This window comes from Solanum pennellii, chromosome 1, assembly GCF_001406875.1.
Source record: "Solanum pennellii chromosome 1, SPENNV200".
Taxonomy (NCBI): Eukaryota; Viridiplantae; Streptophyta; class Magnoliopsida; order Solanales; family Solanaceae; genus Solanum; species Solanum pennellii.
In genome coordinates, this window is record NC_028637.1 from 45,051,725 (window position 1) to 45,076,591 (window position 24,867).

The 24,867-nt window shown below is 36.9% G+C and overlaps 1 protein-coding gene across 1 annotated transcript; it reads left to right on the top strand.

The window, feature by feature from the left end:
* The first annotated feature begins 21,302 nt into the window (after positions 1–21,302).
* Positions 21,303–22,190, top strand: LOC114075168. Its single transcript, XM_027913465.1, has one exon. It carries the CDS (start codon positions 21,303–21,305, stop codon positions 22,188–22,190), a length of 888 nt encoding a protein of 295 aa, XP_027769266.1.
* Positions 22,191–24,867: the final 2,677 nt, after the last annotated feature.

Sequence of the window (24,867 nt, forward strand, 5' to 3'; positions counted from 1 at the left end):
TGATTATTTTTAATGTTAAAGTTTTCTGAGGTGTGGGGGTCTGACTCCTTTACTTTAGAAGAAAAAATTGGTAATTGAGAAAGTTTGGGTTTGCCTGAAACTGCTGCATAAATATTAACATCTAAACCTGGTTTTGTTGCTTGAGATGATAACTGATTATTCTCCTCCTCCAGATTTTGATGCTTCTTTCTTAGTTTCCAATCTCGATTCTTTTTCTGGAAGTTTACCATATGCAATTCTTTTTTGAGATTGTTTTTTTGTTCCTTTGGAGTGGTGCTAGTGCAAGGATCTGTTTGGATCTTGATCTGAGAGCATTTATTTGCAGTATGCCCCAATCTTCCGCAAGTTGTACAGAAAAATCCTTATCCTTCTTACAAGATAGGCTGTATGTGCTTTCCGATTTTGATAGAGCTCAAAACTGGTTTTTCAAAAGGAATTTGTACACATAATCTTGCATATCTACCTCTTAAGATGGAGCTAGTGCATACATCGATCTTTAATAGTTTTCCAATGAAATTATCCACTTTTTTTAAATATTTTTTCATCATAAGAATCTGTAGCTAATTGAGGTAATCTAGACAAATCGCTAAGTATGTCAGAATTCCTTTTCTGGGACAAAATTTGGCTTCCATCTTTGAATATTAAGGAAGTGGTTATTAATAAACCACGGTCCATTATAAAGTGCCTGGCCATATTTTCCTCTTTGTGAAATTTCACAAATAATAGTCTTCTACCAGGTCAATTTGGGGAAAAGTTTCAGATGGCTTCAAAAGTTGTATGATTTTTGTCTTCAGATATTGATGAGTAATTCTCTTTCCATGAGTTTAATGATGAGGGCGTATTTCCAAGGTGCATATAATCTTGTGTTATCTTCTTCTGAGAGGAAGATGGTTTTTAATTTATTAGTAATTTCCTTTTCTCGATTTTCTCTCTGCGTCTCTTCCTCTTCATTTTCTTGATAAGGTGTATATTCTACCATTTGTAAGTCGGATACTCCGTCGCTCATTAATAGGCTGCTTTAAATTCCTTCTGAGAATTAACAGTATTCCTTTGTTCACTTAATTCTGCTACATAGAGTTGTACGATTTTGAAGGATTTGTGAGAATTGGATAGTCCATTAATGTTTTTTTTGTTAGTTAAAGTCATGTTTTATACCTTTTCAATCTATCTCTTGCATCTCTAATATTTCATGGTATGTCGGTGAGTGTTTTCCAAAATTCTGAGGAACCTGACGATGCTAAATATATGCCCTCAACTGCTGAATTTTGGTTGACTTAATTCCCTCTGATTATTGGGTGAGAATATATGATATTTGCTTTTTCTTTGTTACAAACTTCTGTGTGTTCCAATGGAATTATCACCTTGATTTCCTAATTATTATTCCATATACTTTATATGATACAATGTCAACTTTAGTTTATACTTAATTACTTTATATCAATTATTATGCATCTCTTCACGTTTATTATCTAAATAATATTACCATCACTACTTCCTAATTTTTTTGGAAGTAGTATATTGGAGTTTTATCCTAGAAACATGTCATAAATCACTTGATACATTAGACGTAGAGGCTAGCCAATTGGTAAAAAACATAATCATATATATATTAGTCTTCTTATTCGTTAAACCATGCGAGAAAATTTAGAATAAGGCACTATTAATATTGTTTCTACAGCTTACATCAAAAAGAAGTTGATTTGTAATGAACACTTTGCGGTTCATCAGATAATCATGTTAAAGAGATAATGATAATCTAAGTGTGTCCTGTTAGAATCTGTGCGTCCATTACCAGTCAATGGACCAGGTCCCTTGACACATTCAAAATATGAACAACTGTAAATAAAAGCAAAATAACAACACCGGCAGTTTACGTGTAAACCTCCTTACTTAAGGGAGTAAAACCACGACATGTCTCACAGGATTTAAAACCATTTCCACTAGTCTTCAAAAGCAAAAGTAAAACCGGTTACAAAAACGTGAGAAAAAGTTATTAATCTCACAACCAAGCAATAACTCTATTGCTTAAAGAGCCTAAGCAGATTTCACTATGCCCACTAAGTTATCACCACTAGACAACTTAGGATTCAACTAAGCAACACGCAGGTTGCCCACTAAATCACCATACTCCGGATGACTTAGGATTTTTACTAAACAACACTCAAGGCTGCCCACTAATTCAGTATGACTCAACTGATTTAGGATTTTCACAACAAACAACTATCTGATTCCTTTATAAATGGAGGAACAGATTTACAATTTACGTGCAGAAGAAATAATCCTAAGAAAACTAAGCTTCGAGCTCTAGATTTGAGTTGATCTTGAGGATGGTTCCTCACTTCTTTTGTAAGCCTTTGCAAGAGTTGTTGAGATCTTTTTCAAGCTGCATAAACTAATTGTGAATACAGGGATGTTTTGTTTATGTAGAAAGGTCACAAAATGTAAAACAATCCCATTGGCTAAGGTTTCTGGCGCGTCTGCCACTTCTGCTACTGTTGGAGACTGTGCACAAACTTTTTGTACTTTCTCTAGATGGCAGCCAAAAATCATATTGAGCCAAGAACCATGTTCCTTCATAAGGTCCCTGAGTTTGTCAAATCATCAAAACTATAAATAACATTTCCCCATTTTTGATGATGACAAACAGTACACCAGTGTCTACATATTCTTCCATGTTTCATTCCCACTGTCGATAAAGACCTGCCAATTGCATGTACATTTGCACAATGAATCAGGTATCTTCACAAGGTCTCTGAGTTTGTCAAATCATCAAAACTCCAAACAACATTTTCCCCCTTTTTGATGATGACAAACGATACACCAATGCCTGCATTTCTTCCCCCTGTCGAGTAGACACACTCCTTAGTTTCCTACACCATGGACCAGGTACCTTTACAACGTCCTTGAGTTATACTGGTAAATGCATGTTTTCCTTGAGTTACATTGGTGCCTGCATGTTTTCCTTGTCGCTTTTTCTTTGTTCACCCTTGTACTTCTTACCAACCTAAGCATCATCTGAACACCCCCAATTTATTCCCCCTTTTGGCATCATAAAAAAGTAGTGCACTAAACCAACACAAGAAGTAAGATTGATAAGTAAGATCACAGTCAAGGACAACACAAACATAGTTAATAAGCCAAAAAGCAACAGACTCTAGCCACAACAAAACAGGATTCCATTTCATGAGCATAATAAATCAGCATTCAATACATTTAAGTTAAACTGAAAACTGAGAACCCCGGACACTGTCCACACAAAGAAAAGACACAGGAAGGACTATGAGGAGGGAGGTAGATGAGAGAGGGAGTTGATAACAAGGGTGAAACTAGAGTTTTGCTGCATCATTATCCTTGATAATCTTCACTTGAAGAGAAACAACTTTTGCAAATAGCTCATCATTCTGCTTTTCTAGCTTCTGGAAAACCCAGTACCAGGTCCCTCTGTTTGGTCTTTGAGCAGGTCTTCGTTTAACAGAGCAATTTCATCCTCCCTGTTGCTCACTGGCACAGTCATTGCATCCAATTCATGTTTCTATTGGTCCTACCCCTTAATCAAGTGAAAAACTTTACTAAGTGGATTTCCCTTCCTTTCAATACACTTACATAATAAATAGATCAATTGCAGAAGCCACAATCCCTTTTTTTTATAACAACCTTCTTTCCCGCAGAAATCTTAGTTTTCTTTTGCTTTTACCCTTACTTCCTTTCTTAGACGACTTGTCCCCTTTATCAGTAGAAGCTACTTCAGAAAAGGTGTAAGAAGCCACGAGATCTATCTCATTTAGAGAATCTAGCTTTTTCTTTGAAGAAGAAGAGGATTGAAACATGATTGTTTTAAAGAAAATACTTAAATGCTAGAGAGAAATAGAAAGATTGAGAAGGTTTTGATTTTAGACTTAGAGAGAAAAGTTGGAATGTAATAAGATTGAGAGTAGCAAAGGCACTATAAAAAGAACTTGAAATTGTGTGTTAGGTCCCTATATATACGCGTCACTTGGATTAAAGGTTATGGGACAATGGCCAGAAGGACCGATGACTGACACGTGGCGATATGGATGGTTCTTATTTGACAGTTTAAAACAAATGTAAAGAGTGCTAACCTTGGGAAGGAACAGTTCCTCAACTGCAGATGAAATACAATTCCTGAATAGTTCTAGCCATTCTCTGCTCTTATGCTTTCAATGGGTGTATACCTGCATTCAGGTACAAAGACAATGTTACTTAAACAATGCATTACAGATCTTAGACAAAACAGGAATTAGAGGCTTATTGACGAAATTAGGTTAGTGCATGTTCATCATCTCTAACTTCAGCTTGTTGCTCTCAAATTGATCCTTTGCTGAGAGATTCGATAAAGATGTCTGCAATCTGATCTTCAGTCCTGCAGTATTTCATGATGATGTTTCCTTTCTCAACATTATATTCAAAAGGTGATGACTGACATCAATGTTCTTGATTCTTTTGTGCTGGACTGGATTCTTTCCCATGTTGAATGCACTGGTATTATCACACATGAGAGGGATGGTGCTGATGTGGACTCCAAAATCCTCAATTTGTTGCTTTATCCAAAGAAGTTGGGCACAATTAGAAGCGGCAGCTAAACACTCAGCCTCAATTATTCAGAGAATCACTAATTAGTGAGGATCCAAGGAAATGAGACATTCCAGAATTGCGCTTTCTGTCCACTTGATATCCTGTAAAATCAGCATCTTTGTATCCCACTAGTTTAAAAGAATTACCTGCAGGATAAAACAGGACCAGGTCCCCTATTTTCCTCGGATACCTCAGGATTCTCTTAGCTACCTCTAGATAAGATTCCCTGGGGCATGCTTGGAACCGTGCACACATTCCCACGCTGAATACCATGTCCGGCCATCTTTCTATCAAATACAATAGAGATCCAATAATACCTATGTACATTGTTTAATTTACTAAAAGATCAGCCTCATCTGCTCCCATTTTTGAGTTTATACCCATGGGGTATCAATTTCTTCACACAGATGTTCAGAGGTTTCTCCAATAATGATATGATCCACATACACATCTTTGTTGAGTTTGAACACATGATTTGGCAAATTTGCATCCTCAACTCCAGGTGGTTGATTAACATATACTGTTTCATTCAAATCACCATTCAAAAAGGCACTTTTAACATCTATCTGGAATAGTTTGAACCCGATAAAAGTTGCAAATGCTATGAGGATTATGATAGCCTCCATTCTCATCCATCTTGTTTCTAATTACCCACCTGGTCCCAACAATGGTTCTGTCAGCAGGTCTTGGGACCAGGTACCACACATTGCTTCGCTCAAATTGATTCAATTCATCTTGCATAGAGATTACCAATCACCATCCATCAGGGCTTCTTTCACATTTTTAGGCTCAATAGTAGAGATGAATGCTGAGAATGCAACCAAATTACTTGTTTTTGACCTGGTTTGTATCCCAGAATTCAAATGAGGGATGAGATTTTCAAGGGTGTGAGATGAACTATGCTTCCATCCAGATCTAGAGCCCGGAGATTGTCGTTGATCCATATGTTCTTCTTCATCTTCAGAATCATCATTTGTGGAAGGAGGATGAGTATCCTCTTAGCTTGCATCATTAGAAGGACCAGGTCCCATAGTAGGTTGGTCGTCCTTTTTCACCTCCTCAGATGGACTAAGATCAGCAACATCAGAGTCTAGATTCACCACAGCTTCATTCCTACTCGCTTCATGGTTCTGGAATTTGAATAGCTCCAGCAAATCATCATCATCATTCATATCAGCAGTCTTAGACTTTGACTTGAGAAACATAGTCCACATGAATCTTAAGTAGTCATCCACAACCACTGAAATGGAATTTTTTTGCTTCGACTCCGGATCTTCACCAGTTCACACAAGTCCATATGTATTAACTCAAGAACCGTTGAAGAACTGAAATGCTTCTTTGATTTAAATAAAGATCTGGTTTGTTTCCCTTTGACATATGCATCACACACTTTACTGTCACTGAATTTCATCTTTTTCAGACCATGGACCAGATCCCTAGAAACCAATTTGTTCAGTAGAGAAGAGCTCACATGACCTAGTCTCATGTGCCAGAAATCAGCACTTTCACTTTGAGAAATTAGGCATGTCAGATCATTTCCATGAGTTATTTCTAGTTCTGCCGCATGCATGTTTTTTTTTTGCAGTCAAAATCACCCTTTTTGTGGACAAAATAGTACACATTTCAGTGGAATCTTCAAGATATTTGCCAAATTTTCCTATGCCAAGAATATAACCTTTTTTTATCGCCACCTCCTCCGTGAAGTGCCTTGAGTGAAAGGAAGTTTTTGGTATTTTCAGTCATGCGCTTTGAGCAGCCACTGTCCATGTACAAGCACGTGCTGCTACTTACTTCACTAACCGCAAAAACATTAGTTGTTAGATTTGGGAACCCACTTCAATCTGAGTTCCCAATAAGCTGACAACGGTGTAATGAGAGTGTTTTTTGCTAGTGTGACAACTTTGTCTTCTTCAAGTTTGAGACCCTATGAACTGGAGCATGTCCTCTGATTCTAGCCTTTTCTTGTCTAGGCTTTTCGCCAGTAGGACCTGGTCCCTTTAGCTGAGTCCTTTTCTGCTTAGAACAGACAGAGAAATTTTCTTGTGAAGCTTTCCAGTCAGGACAATCTCCTTTCAGATGGCCGTTTCAACCACAATGAAGACACAGTAAATTGTCTGAGACAACACATATTTGTTATGGGGGTTGTAAGGTGGAGTTATGTTCAAACTTCCTGACCCCCTTTTGTTATAGTTACTTTGACTTATAACATTAGATAGCCGTTTGGTGGAGCTGGTCCATTTTAAAAATACTTGAAGTTCCTCCTTAAGACGGACCAAGTCCCTCTCCATTTGATCATTTCTTTCAAGGGCTAAGGCAAGTCTGGTTTTAGTCGTGTTTAAATTGCTTTCTAACTCTGCCTGCAGATTAGTAGCTTCCCCCTTCCTTTTACCAGATTTCTCAATCATCAAATCCAGTTGCTCCTTAAATTCCAGTTTTTCAGATTCAAGAACCATCATTTGTTCCTCAAGAACAGACATCTAAACTACCATTACTTCCTTTTCTTCATTTAAACCATCAAGACTACTGTTCATAGAGCCTCTTTCAGTAGTTAACTCTATAACAGAGTCAATCAAGACATTTGCTAACCGTATCAACCTTTTAATAGAGTACGTATTCAAGTTTTTCTTAAAGTCAAGAAGAGTTAGCTTATCTTCATCATCGTCCTCATCTGACTTAGCCATGAGAGAAAACATCCCATTGAATACGCTAGCCTCGTCTTGAATCACCAACATTGATGCATCTTTGGGACAATCTGAATCTCCTGACTCGCTTGAAGAGTCTCCCCATGCAGCAAGAGCTTTTTTCACTGCATAGTCAACTACAGCTTTTCTGGCACATTTGTCAGGTACCAGGTCCCTTCGTTTGTCCTTTTCACCTCTTTGCCTTTAATACTCCTTGTTTTCAGCGTTAAGCATATGATAGTCCCTTATAAAGTGTCCAGCCTTTCCACATTTGTAACACAAGTCATTAGCAGTTGCAGCTCGAGGAGGGTTCCCTCCTTTTCTAAACCCTCTATTTTTTCTTATGATCTTCTGAAATCTCTTGGTAAGATAGTCCATATCATCTTCTTCACAAGAATCTTCTCCAGGAGTAAATTTGAGTACTAGAGACCTTTCTTTCTTGGCCTCCTTCTTTGAGAGGTCTTGACTTCTATTCATTTTATATGTCTTGAGATTTCCAATAAGAGCAACCATCGTCAGAACATTCAGATCCTTCGCTTCAGTGGTAGCATCTACTTTGCTTTCCCATGACTTAGGAAGAATTCGAAGAACTTTCCTAACTTGCTTGCTAGTACTAATTGGCTATCCAAGAGTTCGTAGATCATTGGTTATGGAGGAAAGTTTAGTATACATGTCATGAATATTTTCCCCTTCCTTCATTCTGAAATTTTCATATTGAGAAGTGAGCATATCCACCATTGATTCCTTCACCTTCTCAATACCTTCATGAGAAATCCTGAGACAATCCCAGATCTCCTTTGCTGATTCACAGGCAGAAATACGATTATATTCTTCAGCACCTATACCACAAACCAACAACTTCTTAGCCTTGTAGCCTTTGTCAATCTTCTTTATGTCCGCTTCGCTGTATTGTTGACGAGTCTTTGGAACAACTCTAGTTTTCTCACCTGTAGACACGTAATTTTGACCGAACTTAAGTTTTATACCCTTTTTAGAGCTTAAATATTTTTTAAATATAAAGTAGATATTTTATTTAGTAAGTTTATTTTAAAGGATTTGAAAACAACAAAAATAGAGTTACCCTTTAAGTTAATTTATTTATTTACTTATTTTAATTTATTCAAAATTTAGCAAATAAATTATTGATTTTAATATTTTCTTCATTATATTTTTGATTTAGCTATTTCATATCTTCTTTTTATTTTATTAATACCAAAATAACTAGTTATTATTATTATTATTATTAACAATAAAAATTAATAATAATAACCTACTCATTACCCCACTTAACCACTATCCACTACCACATTCCCACATACCATTTTACTACCCGCACCTCTCATGAAAAACTATCAAAAAAACTAACCCACAATCCCTCCCCTATTATAAAAAATGACATAACAAAACAAAAAAAAAAGAGGAGAAGGGAGAAACGAACAAAAGTCAGCAAGAAAGGAACAAAAAAAAAAGGGAAAAGGAGAGGGACAAAAGAATCAAAAAACAGAAAGGGAGAAAAAAAAAGAAGAAAAGAAGAGGAACGAAAGAATCAGCAAACAATAAAAAAAAGGGGAAAAGAGGGGAAAAAGAAAATCAGCAAAGAGGAAAAGAAAAAAAAAAGAAAAGAAAAACAACAAAGAAAACATTTTTTTTCTCTGAAGAACAACCGCACTAAAAAATAGTGGAGTTCGAGGTTTCAAGTTTGTGGTTCCTAAACTCTTTTTCTTCGTGAAATAATTTCCACAAGAGGTAATACTTAATTTTATTTTGTATTAGTTTATGTCATGATAATGCGAAAGTGGATTGCGATATATTGAAGTTGTTAAATTTCGCATGTGTTTAAACCATTAATATTTATTGATGTTATTGTATGAAGTATGTTCAAATGTTCATATCATCTTTATGTTTAGATCCTTTGTATAGTTATATTTAGTGTGAAATTATTATAACAAATCATGATTTATTTTATATTTAAATAACCCATACTTTATTTTATATTTAAGTAAAATTATTGTCCAAGTCATTTTAATTTTAAATATTTAGTTTATAATGATAGCATGTGTAGCTATTATGTAAATATATTAATTTTAGTTAGTAGGATTTTCGTTTAATTTTATTGACGTAAAAAGATCGAATAAAAATGGAAGAAGAACAAAAAAAAAAAAAGAAAAAGGAAAAGTTAAAAAATAAAATGTGACAAATAATATAATAAAAAAGGGGAAAAGAAAAATAGAAAAAAAATAATAGAAAAAGAAATAATATTAAAAAAACATGCAATTGAGGAGGAAAGAATTTTTTTTTTGAAAGTTTCTTTGTCCAAACAAAAAATTAAGTTGAATAATAAAAAAAAAACAAATAAAACCTTGAAAGTATAAAAAAAATAATAATAATAACAATAAAATAATAATAATAGTAAAAGATAAGAAGGTAAAAAGAGAAAAAAAGAAACGTAAAAAATAGAATAAAAATAAAAATAATAATAATAACAAAAGAAAAAGTAAAATAAAGAATATCTTATCTTATTCTGCTTTGTTTGATTTAATTTATATGCGTATATATATTTTTAATTAAAGGGCATAGATTAATAAGATAAGGTAATTTTAATATATTTAAATAAATTAAAGAATGAGGGTAAATACATTTGTTTTAACAATAGAATATTCAAAAAATTAGTTTAAGTCATAAAAGTCCATAAAGTGACCGTGCTAGAACCACGGGACTCGACGGATGCCTAATACCTTCCCCTCGGTCAATAGAATTCCTTACCCGAACTAGTTCGCAGACCAAATAAAGAGTCATTTTTTATTAGGGATTAAACAAAAAGGTGACTTGGAACACGGTAACTCAATTCTAAGTGGCGACTCTGAAAAAATTAAAATAATCCCCTAATTAATAACGTCACTTAAATTGGAAAAACCCTTACGCCGCTTCACAAAAAAGGGGTGCGATATCTCTGGGGACTCCGCTGGGGACTAGAATTCGAGCTTGTAAACATTGACTTCTACATGACTTTATTATGTATTTACGTACTTATCTATATTTTGATATTGTGTTTAATGGCATAATTTGTTATTTGCTTGCTTATTTACCCTTTTGATAATACGTAAATTATCATATAACTATCTTTCCTCGCGCATCCATCTGAATCTTCTGAGATACTTTATTCGGAGATGCGACTACACTCCCGAGCCATGAGATACCAGAGATGCGGCTACGCTCCTGGGAAGGATTCTATAGTAACACATGTCTTAGGATGGGAAGGACTAACAGTGAGGCCAGAAAGTCCTGCTACTGGTAAGTTGTCCCTTGTCGACTCGAGTAGTCCGATCGTTTTATGGCCAGTCTAGACACCTTCCCTATTAGGTTGTTTACCTAGTAAAACAAGCCTCAACAACGACTATCCCTAATAAGATTCGATTTATCTGCATCATGCATAATGTTGAATTAATGGGGAGCTCAACATAAGGGTCAAGCCTGTCTAGGAGAAGTATCCTTACTTAAGACTATCATGTACATTATTTGTGTTACTTGTTGCATTATTGGGAAGACTGTACAAATGTTGATCGGCTTTAGATGAATGAATTATAGCGAAAAATTAATTATAACAAAAAAAAATTAAAAAGTTTTTGACGTAATCCTTTTATTTAACACAATTTTCTCTATCAAAATTTATATTTCTTTTACAAATAGAAAAATTATTCATTACTATCAAGTTTTTCTATATAAAACAAAAAAAAAAGGTTGAAAATTTAATCAACAAAAAATAAAACACAATCGAATATACTAATTTTTTTTTTTATTAATTTTTTTGGAAAAATTTTGAGCGCTTCTTATATATTTTTTTTTCTTCTCATTCTTCCTTTAATAACCATATTTTTAAAAATAAATAAATAAATAAATAAAAATAAAATAAACATAAAAAAATAAAAATTACTTCTTTTTTTTGTGTATGATTTTTACGTTATTCTTATTTAAAAAAATATTTTATTAAGCCTAATTTGTCACTATCAAATATAGGAAAATATGAATCCATATGGAAAGGGAGATAAGAGACAAAGAGAGGATCAATCACCTCGCTTCATGATATTGGATAAGGCCCTGACACTCTTGAAGACATGGTATGAAAATATGTGACAAACCATGGACGAGGAATGGTGTTCAAATGTTTGGGATTTCTACGAAGCCTTTTGTATGTTGAGCCACGACGGGATTTCATAGAAGCACTAGTGCATTTTTGGGACCCGTTAAGGAATGTATTCTGTTTTTCTGGTTGTGAACTCACCCCCACCCCTGAGGAGATAGGGGCATTTATTGGAAAGGGTAAACATCTTCACAAAGGAGAGCCTATGATACCAAAACATATTAATGGGAGGAGGTTTCTAGAATTACTGCATATAAATGAGAATGATATAGGTGGTTGTCTCGATAATGGATGGGTTCCGTTAGAATTTTTGTACAATAGGTATGGGAAAAGTGATGGATTCGAAGTGTACGGAAAGAAACTTCGCAATAATGGGTGTCGTCTGACTTGGGGAGCACACAGTTATGATGCCTTCGTGGTGGCTTTTTTGGGGATCATGGTATTTCCAAAAAAGGGAGGAAAGATTAGCATGAACTTGGCTGCAGTCATTACAGCTTTTGAGAAAAAGCCTAATATCACCCTCGTACCAATGATTCTGGCAGACATCTATCGTGCTTTAAATATTTGCAAGGATTGAAAAGACTACTTTGAGGGATGCAATATGTTATTATAACTATGGATGATCGAACACATTCGTCATCACCCTTATGCGGTGGACTTTAAAGTAGAATGGAATGATTATATTGGAGGCCACAAAGAAAGAATCAAATATCATAGTTTTCCGAAGGGTAATGAAGCTTGGAAGCAACACCTCAATAATCTGACTGCTGATAAGATTGTGTGGAATTATCATTGGTTTCCATCGGCCGAGGTGATATACATGTCTACTTTTCGATCATTCATCGTCCTAATGGGTTTTCGAGGTGTCCAACCTTACATGCCACTTAGAGTTATGCGACAACTTGGGCGACGCCAGTTTCTNTATGCGACAACTTGCGCGACGCCAGTTTCTACCACCTAATGAAGATATGCGAGAATTCATGTATGAGTTTCATCCCGAGATACCTTTAAGGTAATCAGAGATATTTAAGATTTGGGGGGGATGCATACTCTCAAGTCCCTACGATATGGTGAAGGATCGCACAAGAGGCGAGGTAGACAAAGCATACTTAGACTGGGTTCATGATCAGCCCCTTCCTAAGGTTATGCCAGAAGGGTCTAAAAGGACCTATAGATCGAGAAGCAGAAATTGAGGTTAAGATTAAGCAAGCTCGCCTCAAAGTCGAAAGAAGCTATAAATCTACTCTGGATATCCTAAGTAATGACCTGAAAAACACTAAAGAGGAGTTGGCCCAACGTGATGCGATATTTGAAGTTAGAGTTAAAAAACACCGCTTTACCATTCTAACCTTACAAGAAGACTTGGGCATTGCCACAGGCGCTATGGAGAAACATGAAGAGGAGTATAAGAAAGAAAAGGCCCAGCTTATCTGCGCACAGTATAGACTCCAAACTCAAGTTAAAGCCTCTATGGAACGGGAAAGAGAAATAGCAAGGCGTTTCAGTGCTTATCAGGCAGACTGTGAGATTGAGAGAGGTCAAAGGATAGCCGAGCGAGATGCACTCCACCTTCAAATTGAGGAGCTCCAAGAGCAAAGGGAAAATTTGACGCATGAAGTTAATACTGCTCACCACTGGTTACAGAATTGTTATGACAATATGGATGAAGCAAGAGACCGCATACTACAACTCAGGGATGAACTCAACAATGTTTGTACTAGATATTTACACCAGAACGATGAGAGGTTGGGCAGACAGGCCCGTGCTTTGGCTCCATATCTACCGAAAGCGTTGGCGAAGATTTACAAGGGTCTTGGAGATGATTGAGATTCGAGGATTCAGTTTCTTTTCGAGTCTATTTTCTTAGTAGTGATTATTTCATTTTATTATTATTTTTAGTTTTTTCTCTTTCTTTTCGTTTTGTTATTTTATTTCATTTAGAGTCTATCTAAGTCCTAGGTACTTATGTTTTTTTTTGTTTGTTTGTTTTATTCAAATCATTGTTTAAAATATTTGAAAATGAATGAAAAAGATTTGCTTTCGGTCACCTTATGTGCATATGTCATGCAAAAAAAAAATTAACTAATTAATATCTTTCTCGAACTACGCAAGATCTGATTCATGGGCCAAACATGATACGTAGGCAACCCTGGGGGTTCGATCCAAATTATTATTATTATTATTATTTTATTATTTTTTATTTTTCTTTTTTTCTTTTTTGTTTCTTCTCTCTCTTAAAAATGATAATCATAATGATAATAAATAAAAAAATAAATAAATAAATAAATAAATAATAATAATAAAATATTAAAAAACTAATGAAGAGAAGAATGCCTACGTAAGCAGGGATGAAACATAAGGTCCTCCATATTAGAAGTATGTATGTGGATGCAATGTGCAAAATTTCTTAACACTAATCGGTTTGTTACTCCATTCAGAGAGAGAGATAGAGAGAGAAAGAGAGAGAAATAAAGAGAGACATACTAGCTTAAAGGTAGTTGGTTTGTGGTTAAACTGGCATCACATCCTTACAACACAAGATCGAAAGGGAAATAGAAAATGGCCCCCAAAGACGGAAATAAATCGGACAATGATAAGGAGATCTAAAACCAGATGACTTCACAAGAAACAGGGACAACATAAGAGATAAGGGCGTTAAAACAACAAATGGCAGAGATGTACGAGGCTTGGATGAGTGGACAACCTCCACCGTCTTCAATCCAAGACTATTTTAATACAAATATGTCTCCCCCTATCCAGGTGTCGACAAGCGATCCGATATATCCCCCTGGATTCGGCCCCTATGCTAACACATCCAATGTCGCTGGAACTTCTATGGTGCGCCCTTCGAATACGCCTGTGATAAGTAATCCACTCTTTGTGTCAACTGCCCCGACTAACAGCATCCCGCAGCCAACGATGATGCCCAAATCCAACAGCGATCCTCCGCCCAAAGTTCAGCGTGACCAAAGTTACACTCTTGAAGAGGCCATTAAAATTCCAAGCTCTCATCCCCACATTCATCAATATAGTTCCCCTATCGAAATTGAGAAGATGGTCAAGAATGAGGAACATGAAGAAATGACTAAGAAAATGAAGAGTTTCGAACAGAGTATAAGAGATATGCAAGGACTAGGAGGCCACTAAGGCATCTCGTTCAGTGACTTGTGTATGTTTCCTCACGTCCATTTGCCTGCTGGTTTTAAAACTCCAAAGTTTGAAAAATACGATGGTCACGGAGACCCCATAGCTCATCTAAAGAGATATTGCAACCAATTGAGGGGTGCAGAGGGCAAAGAAGAGTTACTTATGGCCTATTTTGGGGAAAGCTTAGTAGGGATTGCATCTGAATGGTTCATAGATCAGGATATAACCAACTGGCACACATGGGATGATTTGGCTCGATGTTTTGTACAACAATTCCAATATAATATTCACATTGTTCCAGATCGCTCCTTGTAGCCAACATGAGGAAAAAGACCACGGAAAATTTTCGTGAATATGCTATCAGATGGAGGGAACAAGCTGCTTGGGTTAAACCACCGATGAAAGAGTCAGAGATGATTGACGTTTTTCTCAAGGCGCAAGAACCTGATTACTTTCACTATCTGCTTTCTGCCGTAGGGAAGACATTCGCTGAAGTTATTAAGGTAGGGGAAATGGTGGAAAATGGCATCAAGTCTGGAAAGATTGTAAGTCAAGCTGCCTTAAAAGCCACAACACAAGTGCTTCAAAATGGTTCTGGAAATATTGGAGGGAAGAAGAGAAGGGAGGATGTGGCCACTATTGTATCAGCGCCTAGGACTCATGTCCAAGGTAATTCCCCACAGACGCATGAAGTCAATACTGCTCACCACTGGTTACAGAATTGTTATGACAATATGGATGAAGCGAGAGACCGAATACTACAGCTCAGGGATGAACTCAACAATGTTTATGCTAGATATTTACACCAGAACGATGAGAGATTGGGCCGACAGGCCCGTGCTTTGGCTTCATATCTACCGAAAGCGTTGGCGAAGATTTATAAGGGTCTTGGAGATGATTGAGATTCGAGGATTCAGTTTCTTTTCGAGTCTATTTTCTTAGTAGTGATTATTTCATTTTATTTTATTATTATTTTTAGTTTTTTCTATTTCTTTTCGTTTTTGTTGTTTTATTTCATTTAGAGTTTATCTAAGTCCTAGGTACTTATGTTTTTTTGTTTTATTTAAATCATTGTTTTAAAAATGAATGAAAAAGATTTGCTTTCGGTCACCTTATGTGCATATGTCATGCAAAAAAAAATTAATATCTTTCTCGAACTACGCAAGATCTGATTCATGGGCCAAACATGATACGTAGGCAACCCAGGGGGTTCGATCCAAATTATTATTTTTTTTTCTTTCTTCTCTCTCTAAAAAATGATAATCATAATGATAACAAATAAATAAATAAATAAATAAATAAATAAATAAGTAAATAAATAAATAAATAAATAATAATAAAATAATAAAAAACTAATGACGAGAAGAATGCCTAGGTAAGCCGGGATGAAACATAAGGTCCTCCATATTAGAAGTATGTATGTGGATGCAATGTGCATAATTTCTTAACACTAATCGGTTTGTTACTCCATTCAGAGAGAGAGAGAGAGAGAGAGAAAGAAAGAGAGAGAAATAAAGAGATACACACTAGCTTAAAGGTAGTTGGTTTGTGGTTAAACTGGCATCACATCCTTACAACACAAGATCAAAAAGGAAACAGAAAATGGCCCCCAAAGACGGAAATGAATCGGACAATGATGAGATCCAAAACCAGATGACTTCACAAGAAACAGGGACAACAAAAGAGATAAGGGCATTAAAACAACAAATGCCAGAGATGTACGAGGCTTGGATGAGTGGACAACCTCCACCGTCTTCAATCCGGGACTATTTTAATACAAATATGTCTCCCCCTATCCAGGTGTCGACAAGTGATCCGATATATCCCCCTGGATTCGGCCCCTATGCTAATACATCCAATGTCGCTCGAACTTCTATGGTGCGCCCTTAACCTATGATAAGTAATCCACTCTTTGTGTCAACTGCCCCGACTAACAGCGTCCCGCAACCAACGATGGTGCCCAAATCCAACAGCGATCCTCTACCCAAAGTTCGGCGTGATCACAGTTACACTCTTGAAGAGGCCATTAAAATTCCAAGCTCTCATCCCCACATTCATCAATATAGTTCCCCTGTCGAAATGGAGAGGATGGTCAAGAATGAGGAACATGAAGAAATGACTAAGAAAATGAAGAGTTTGGAACAGAGTAAAGAGATATGCAAGGACTAGGAGGCCACAAAGGCATCTCGTTCAGTGACTTGTGTATGTTTCCTCACGTCCATTTGCCTGCTGGTTTTAAAACTCCAAAGTTTGAGAAATACGATGGTCACGGAGACCCTATAGCTCATCTAAAGAGATATTGCAACCAATTGAGGGGTGCAGAGGGCAAAGAAGAGTTACTTATGGCCTATTTTGGGGAAAGCTTAGTAGGTATTGCATCTGAATGGTTCATAGATCAGGATATCAACAACTAGCACACATAGGATGATTTTGCTTGATATTTTGTACAACAATTCCAATATAATATTGATATTGTGCCAGATCGCTCCTCGTTAGCCAACATGAGGAAAAAGGCCACCGAAATTTTTCGTGAATATGCTATCAGATGGAGGGAACAAGCTGCTAGGTTTAAACCACCGATGAAGGAGTCAGAGATGATTAACGTTTTTCTACCGTTGGGAAGACATTTGCTAAAGTTATTAAGGTAGGGGAAATGGTGGAAAATGGCATCAAGTCTGGAAAGATTGTAAGTCAAGCTGCCTTAAAAGCCACAACACAAGTGCTTCAAAATGGTTCTGGAAATATTGGAGGGAAGAAGAGAAGGGAGGATGTGGCCACTATTGTATCAGCGCCTAGGACTCATGTCCAAGATAATTCCCGACAACACTATTTTCCTTCCGAATCTCCACAATATTCTGTCCCATACACTCCATATCATGTTTTTAATGCACAACCAATGGCACCCCTTTCTTATCCACAATGGCGTGCACCAACTCCACAAAATCATCCACCACCCCCACAAGTTCATCAAAATACTGCTAGAATTCCTTTCTGTCCTAGACCACAATACATAAAGGGAAATGGCGTTAAAGATGAGTTCACTCCTATTGGGGAGTCGTATGCTAGCTTGTTCCAAAAATTAAGGACGTTGAATGTTTTGAGTCCTATCGAGAGAAAGATGTCTAATCCTCCCCCGAGAAATTTGGATTATTCTCAACATTGCGCATATTGTTCTAATGCCCCAGGGCACAACATAGAGAGATGTTGGTATTTGAAAAGGGTCATTCAGGATTTGATCGATTCTAATCGAATTATAGTTGAAAGTCCTAGTTGACCCAACATCAATCAAAATCCATTGCCGAGGCATACTGAAACAAACATGCTAGAAATGATGAAGGGTCATGAAGAGTTTGCATCTCCGTATAAGACAATCCTTAGGGTTGAAACTGGCATTGAGAAGTCGGCAAATGTTGTTGATTCAACAAAAATGATGCCTTTAGGGGTGGAAAGTAGGTTAGAAAAGTTGAGTCTATCAAACACACCCATCTTAACTGTGAAAGGAGCCCTTGAAGATGTTCGGACAAGTCTGAGTAAGGCAAAATCGTTTGTCCCAAAAAGGCCAAACAAGCCTATCTTGATCGTGCAAGGGGCCTATATTCCTCCTATAATTATCAGGCCAGTATCCCAGCTCCCAATGACTAACCCCAGAGCTGTTCCTTGGAATTATGAGCCTACTGTCGTGACATACAAGGGAAAAGAAATTGATGAAGAAATAGATGAAGTAGGAGGAATAACTTGTTCAGGAAGATGTTATGTCCCAATGGAATTAAGGAAAACTAAAAATGACCAAATACAAATAAAGAGTCCGGTCACTGAAGAAGAGGCAGAGGAATTTCTAAGGAAGATGAAACTATCAGACTACTCCGTGGTGGAACAATTAAGAAAAACTCCAGCCCAAATCTCTTTGTTGTCTTTGCTAATACATTCTGATGAACATCGTAAGGCTGTAATGAAAATTTTGAATGAAGCACATGTTCCTCGTAAAGTTACAGTGAGTCAGTTAGAAAAGATTGCTGGGAGAATATTTGAGGTAAACCGCATCACCTTTTCAGATGATGAACTACCCAAATAAGGTACAGGACATAACCAAGGCCTACATATCACTGTAAAGTGTGAGCTTTCATATGTCACCCGAGTTCTAATTGATGGAGGATCTGGAGCAAATATTTGTCCTTTATCAACTTTACAGAAATTGAATGTTAGTGCTGAAAGGGTCCGACCCAACAATGTATGTGTTAGAGCTTTTATGGGTCAAAAACAGATGTCATTGGTGAGATAGAGCTCGTACTAACCATAGGGCCTGTGGATTTTGCTGTGAATTTTCAAGTGTTGGATATCAACGCGTCCTACAATCTATTGTTGGGGAGGCTATGGGTGCATAGGGCTGGAGCAGTTCCCTCAACGTTGCATTAAATGATTAAGTTTGAATACGACCGACAAGAAGTGATTGTTCACGGTGAGGGGATTTGTCAATCTACAAAGAATCTTCCTCCCCTTTTATCAAGACGAATAATGAGAATGAGGCACTGGTTTATCAAGCTTTTGAGGTAGTGGTTGTTGAGCATGTCCCCGAGGGGAGTGTCATTTCAAAACCAAAGATGCCCATCGCGTCTGTAATGGTGGTGAATGAATTGCTGAAACATGGGTTTGAGCCGGGTAAAGGCTTAGGAATCTGCTTGCAAGGGAGAGCTTATCCAGTGAGTCTACAAAAGAGCATCGGTACTTTTGTCTTAGGCTACCAACCTAGAGTCGATGACAAAATGAAGGCAAAGAAGCAGAAGAGAGATGTATGGTCACTTAGCAAGCTTATACAACCAATCTACAAATCTTTCATCAAAGCCCGCGCAACAGAATCTTATTAATCATCTTTCCAGAGCCAGTGATGAAAGTAAGCGAAGAAATGATCAACTATTTTCAAGATTTATTTGTCGAGGTTGATATGGTGGAACTCGGAGAAGGAACTAGCGACAGAGATGTGCAATTCATTGGTCCTGATGTCAAGCTAAACAATTGGGAGGCCACCCCTCTCCCCGTTAAAGACGAGTCTTGGTAGTTTGTCTTGTTTTTTCTTTTGTCGTCTGATTCATTCAAGGATTGTAATTCGGATTTTATCTTGTCGTTTTATTTCGAAATCTCTATTTCCCTTTTCAATAAGATGTAATTTCATCTTTATTTCAGTCTAATATATTTGTTTGTTTTCTTTTATACAGTTCTTTCTATGCCGATTCTAGTGATATGATATCCATGCAGAATTTTTTGCCAGATCTTAATATCCAATCTAATCTTCGACCTAATATTGAAATAATAATTCAAGAAATCGAATATGATGAAGACAGAGTATTTGAGGAAATAAGGAGGGATTTTAATCATTTTGAGAATAAGTCAAATCCAAACATGAGTGAAACTGAGACGATAAATTTGGGGGATCAGGAAATTATTAAGGAGACTAAGATAAGTGTACATGTTCGACATCAAAAAGACGATATAATCCAGGACCTGTTTGATTATAAAGATGTTTTTGCGTCATCTTATGATGACATTCCTAGATTAAGCACTGACATGGTTGTTCACAAGTTGCCAATTGATCCTAATTTTCCTCCGATAAAGCAGAAGTTGAGAAAACTAAAAACCGAAATGAGTGTGATAATTAAAGAGGAGACCACAAAACAACTTGAGGCCAAAGTCATTCAAGTGGCTCAATATCCTTCTTGGTTAGCCAATATCGTACCCGTCCCTAAGAAAGACGGCAAAGTTCGAATGTGTATTGATTATCGTGATTTGAATAAGGCAAGTCCAAAAGATGATTTTCCTTTGCCTAACATCCATATTTTATTGGATAATTGTGCTAAACATGAGGTTGCATCTTTTGTGGATTGTTATGGGGGCTACCATCAGATTATTATGGATGATGAAGATGCAGAAAAAACATCTTTTATCACTCCATGGGGTACATATTGTTATCGTGTTATGCCTTTTGGATTAAAAAATGCAGGGGCAACTTATATGAGAGCAATGACAACCATGTTTCACGATATGATGCATAGAGAAATCGAAGTTTATGTGGATGATGTTATCATTAAATCTAAAAAACAGTCAAATCATGTGAAAGACTTAAGGAGATTCTTCGAAAGGCTCCGCAGGTATAATCTCAAGCTTAATCCTGCAAAATGTGTATTTGGAGTACCATCGGGGAAGCTTTTGGGGTTTATAGTCAGTCGAAGAGGTATCGAGTTGGATCCTTCAAAAATAAAAGCAATTCAAGAATTGCCACCTCCAAAGAACAAAGCTGAGGTTATGAGCCTTCTAGGAAGGTTAAACTACATCAGCAGATTCATTGCTCAACTCACAACAACTTGTGAGCCTATTTTTAAGTTGTTGAAAAAGAATGCCACAGTCGAGTGGACCGAAGAATGTCGAGAAGCTTTTGAAAGAATTAAGAATTACCTATCGAATCCCCCTGTGTTGGTTCCTCCCGAGCCGGGAAGACCTTTGATATTGTATACGTCAGTACTGGATAATTCTTTTGGTTGTGTATTGGGTCAGCATGATGACACTGGAAGAAAGAGCGGGCCATTTATTACCTCAGCAAGAAGTTTACCGTTTACGAAGCAAAGTACACACTTCTTGAAAGAACGTGTTGTGCCCTAACTTGGGTAGCACAGAAGTTGAAACATTATCTTTCATCTTACACTACTTATCTCATCTCTCGTATGGATCCATTGAAATATATTTTTCAAAAGCCCATGCCCACAGGCAGGCTTGCGAAATGGCAAATATTGCTCACAGAAATTGACATTATCTATATAACGCGGACCGCAATGAAAGCTCAAGCATTGGCAGATCATTTGGCGGAGAACCCTATTAATGAAGAATATGAACCACTTAAAACCTATTTTCCATATGAAAAGATATCTTGTATCGATGAAGTTATTCACGATAACAATCAAGGTTGGAAGTTATTCTTTGATGGTGCCTCTAACAGGAAAGGAGTTGGAATAGGAGTTGTTCTTATGTCTGAATCAGGGGAATATTACCCTATATCAGCCCAACTTAGATTTTATTGTACTAATAATATGTTTGAGTATGAAGCATGCATTTTGGGTCTGAGGTTAGCTGTTGACATGGGTATCCAAGAATTGTTAGTGTTAGGGGACTCAGACTTACTAGTTCAGCAAATTAAAGGAGAATGGGAAACTCGAGACCCAAAGCTCATACCATTTCAACATTGTTTACAAGGTCTTTGTCAACAATTCGTGTCGATAAAGTTTAGACACATTCTCAGAGTACACAATGAGATTGCAGATGCATTGGCCACTTTATCTTCGATGCTCCAACACCCTGATGACGCTCATATCGACCCTTTATACATACAAATTCGTGATCAACATGCTTATTGCAACATGATTGAGGAGGAATTTGATAGTAAGCCTTGGTTTCATGATATCAAAACATATCTTCCGTCTGGAGAATGTCCGTCGGATGTAACCAGTAATCAAAAAAGGACTATTCGACGACTAGCAAGGGGTTTTTTCTTAAGCGGAGGCATACTGTACAAGAAGACACCTGATTTAGGTCTTCTAAGGTGTGTAAATGCTCAAGAGGCTTCCACAATCATGATTGAAGACACTTAGGAGTTTGTGGACCTCATTTGAATGGTTATGTTCTAGCCAAGAAGATACTTCGAGCAGGATATTATTGGCTCACCATGGAGCGGGATTCCATACGATTTGTTCGTAAATGTCATGAATGTCAAATACATGGTGATTTGATACATTCTCCCCCTTCTGAGTTGCATGCAATGTCTACTCCATGGCCTTTCGTGGCATGGGGAATGGATGTAATTGGACCAATAGAACCAAAAGCATCGAATGGTCACAGGTTCATCTTGGTAGCCATTGATTGTTTTACAAAGTGGGTGGAAGCAGTAACTTTCAAGTCAGTCACCAAGAAGGTCGTGGTGGATTTCATCCATTTCAACATTATCTGCCGGTTTGGTATTCCAAAGGTGATTATAACTGATAATGCCGCAAATCTCAACAGTCACTTACTGCAAAGGTATGCTACCGATTTAAGATTGAGCATCGAAATTCGACCCCGTATCGCCCAAAGGCAAACGGGGCTGTAGAAGCTGCTAACAAAAATATAAAAAAGATACTTCGTAAGATGGTGCAAAGTTCTCGACAATGGCATGAAAAGTTGCCTTTTGCTTTGTTGGGTTATCGCACTACAGTTCGTACGTCAATGGCGCTACCCCATATTCACTGGTATACGGGACTGAGGCAGTTATACCTGCAAAGATTGAGCTCCCATCTTTACGAACTGTTGTGGAAGATGAAATTGATGATGATGAGTGGATCAAAACTCGGTTACAGCAATTAAGTTTGATTGATGAGAAGCGTCTAACATCACTATGTCATGGACAATTATATCAGAAAAGAATGGCGGGGGCATACAACAAAAGGTGCGTCCCAGACATTTTGAAGAGGGTCAATTAGTGTTGAGACGCATTTTGCCACATCATGCCGAAACCAAAGGCAAATTTTCTCCAAATTGGAGAGGACCATTCGTTGGTAAAAGGGTATTACCCAATGGTGCTCTTTACTTAGCAGATATAGAAGACAAAGTGACAGAAACGGTCGTCAATGCTGATGCTGTGAAAAGATATTACATATGATTGAGTTTCGACATTAGAAACCCTTATGTTTGGGCTCGACATTTCAAGGGTTGATTCAATGGGATCTCTTGGTTATGCTGTTTCCTTGACTTTTCAAAAAAAAAAAAACAAATTGCCTGAACTACGTTTGACCTAATTCTTGTTTCGGCAAGATACGTAGGCAGCCCTAATGTTGGGTTCGGTTCAACCAAATACAAATCCAAAAATTCATATTGTAGAATACTGGGGAAAAAGTCGTTTGTTTATTCATTTGGTCTCTCATCTCAAAGCTCAAAATCAACCCCATCATCTAAAGTCAATCAAAAACAAAAAAAAAATCTTTGCATCAACCCTTGATATGTCAAGAGTAAGTTGGTTAAGGGTAGGTAAAAATTCTGAATGGGCACCATAAATGAGTAGAAAGAAATAAAAATGAGAGAGTCTTATTGGTGAAAACCCTAAGTGGGCACCGTAAGGCGAAAAGGAGTTGAATATAAGAGAGTCTTATTGGTGAAAATTCTGACATGCACCATAAGGTGGACATGAGCTGGAGCAATTAACATGATAGAGTTTTAGAGGCAAAGACCTTCGGGAATATCACAAAGTGTATAAGGGTTCAAAATTATTTATGGCTTCATTAAGTGTCGGGATTCCATATCAAAATTGAATGATCAATAATAGTTGATGAATAGATTGGATATCCAAGTCTGGAAATCAATTCAAATTGCATGGCATGATCAGTAGACTCGGCTCCCACACTCAGATAAGTTTTTCTTTCTTCTTCTTACTAGAAAAAAAAAGAGTCTTCATCGAATCTTTTCTTTTATTCTCGTATAGTTCATAATTTTCTTATACTTTTCGTCACTATTTTTGGTATGTATTTGACTCGAGTCTTTGTCAAAAAATTAGGAAGGAATTTCAAGACTCGCTACCAAGTCTCTAAATGGTACTGGGCGAAGCATCAGACTACTGAGTTATAATTTGTCTTCAAGTGTTGAATTCGAAAATTCTCTGATTCTATGAAGACTAAACAATGAGTGTTGTGAGATAAAGACATCGGATTTAGGTCCCAAAATAAGCAAATTTGGATGAAAGTACAATCAATCAATAAGAAGTATTGACCGTTGGAAACAACCAAAGCGTCACAAGTGTTTGAGTCACCCTTGTTTAAAGATGGAACTACAAACCAACCACCACCTTTTCAAACTCACAAATTTTCTTTGTTGAAGCAGGGATACAAGTTGTTTCAAGAGTGAGGATTCGAGGAACCTAGATGTTCGACCTAGTCTTCAGCGAGCGAAATGGAAACCCTACAATAAAGACTTGTGGAATATTATATGAAAGTTGGCTAATATATATCAAAATAGCAATTACTTGAATGTTGGAATATTTATTTTTATTTATTATTATTATTATTATTATTATTATTTTCTCCTTGAAGGAACTGCCAAATAATGAAGATAGCATTCACACTGTTTCTTTGGTATTATTAGTTTGTTGAAAATTTTATTAGCAGGACCCTCCTGGATAATGGGACTAGCAGGACCCTCCTGGATAATGGGATTAGCAGGACCCTCCTGGATAATGGGATTATATTACTTTCTGATAGGATAAACACTTCCTAGTCTAGATTTTTAGTTTTATTTTCTCCTAAA

Coding starts and splice junctions, on each gene's coding strand:
- LOC114075168 (XM_027913465.1), top strand. CDS start 21,303: ATGCCCACAGGCAGGCTTGCGAAATGGCAAATATTGCTCACAGAAATT.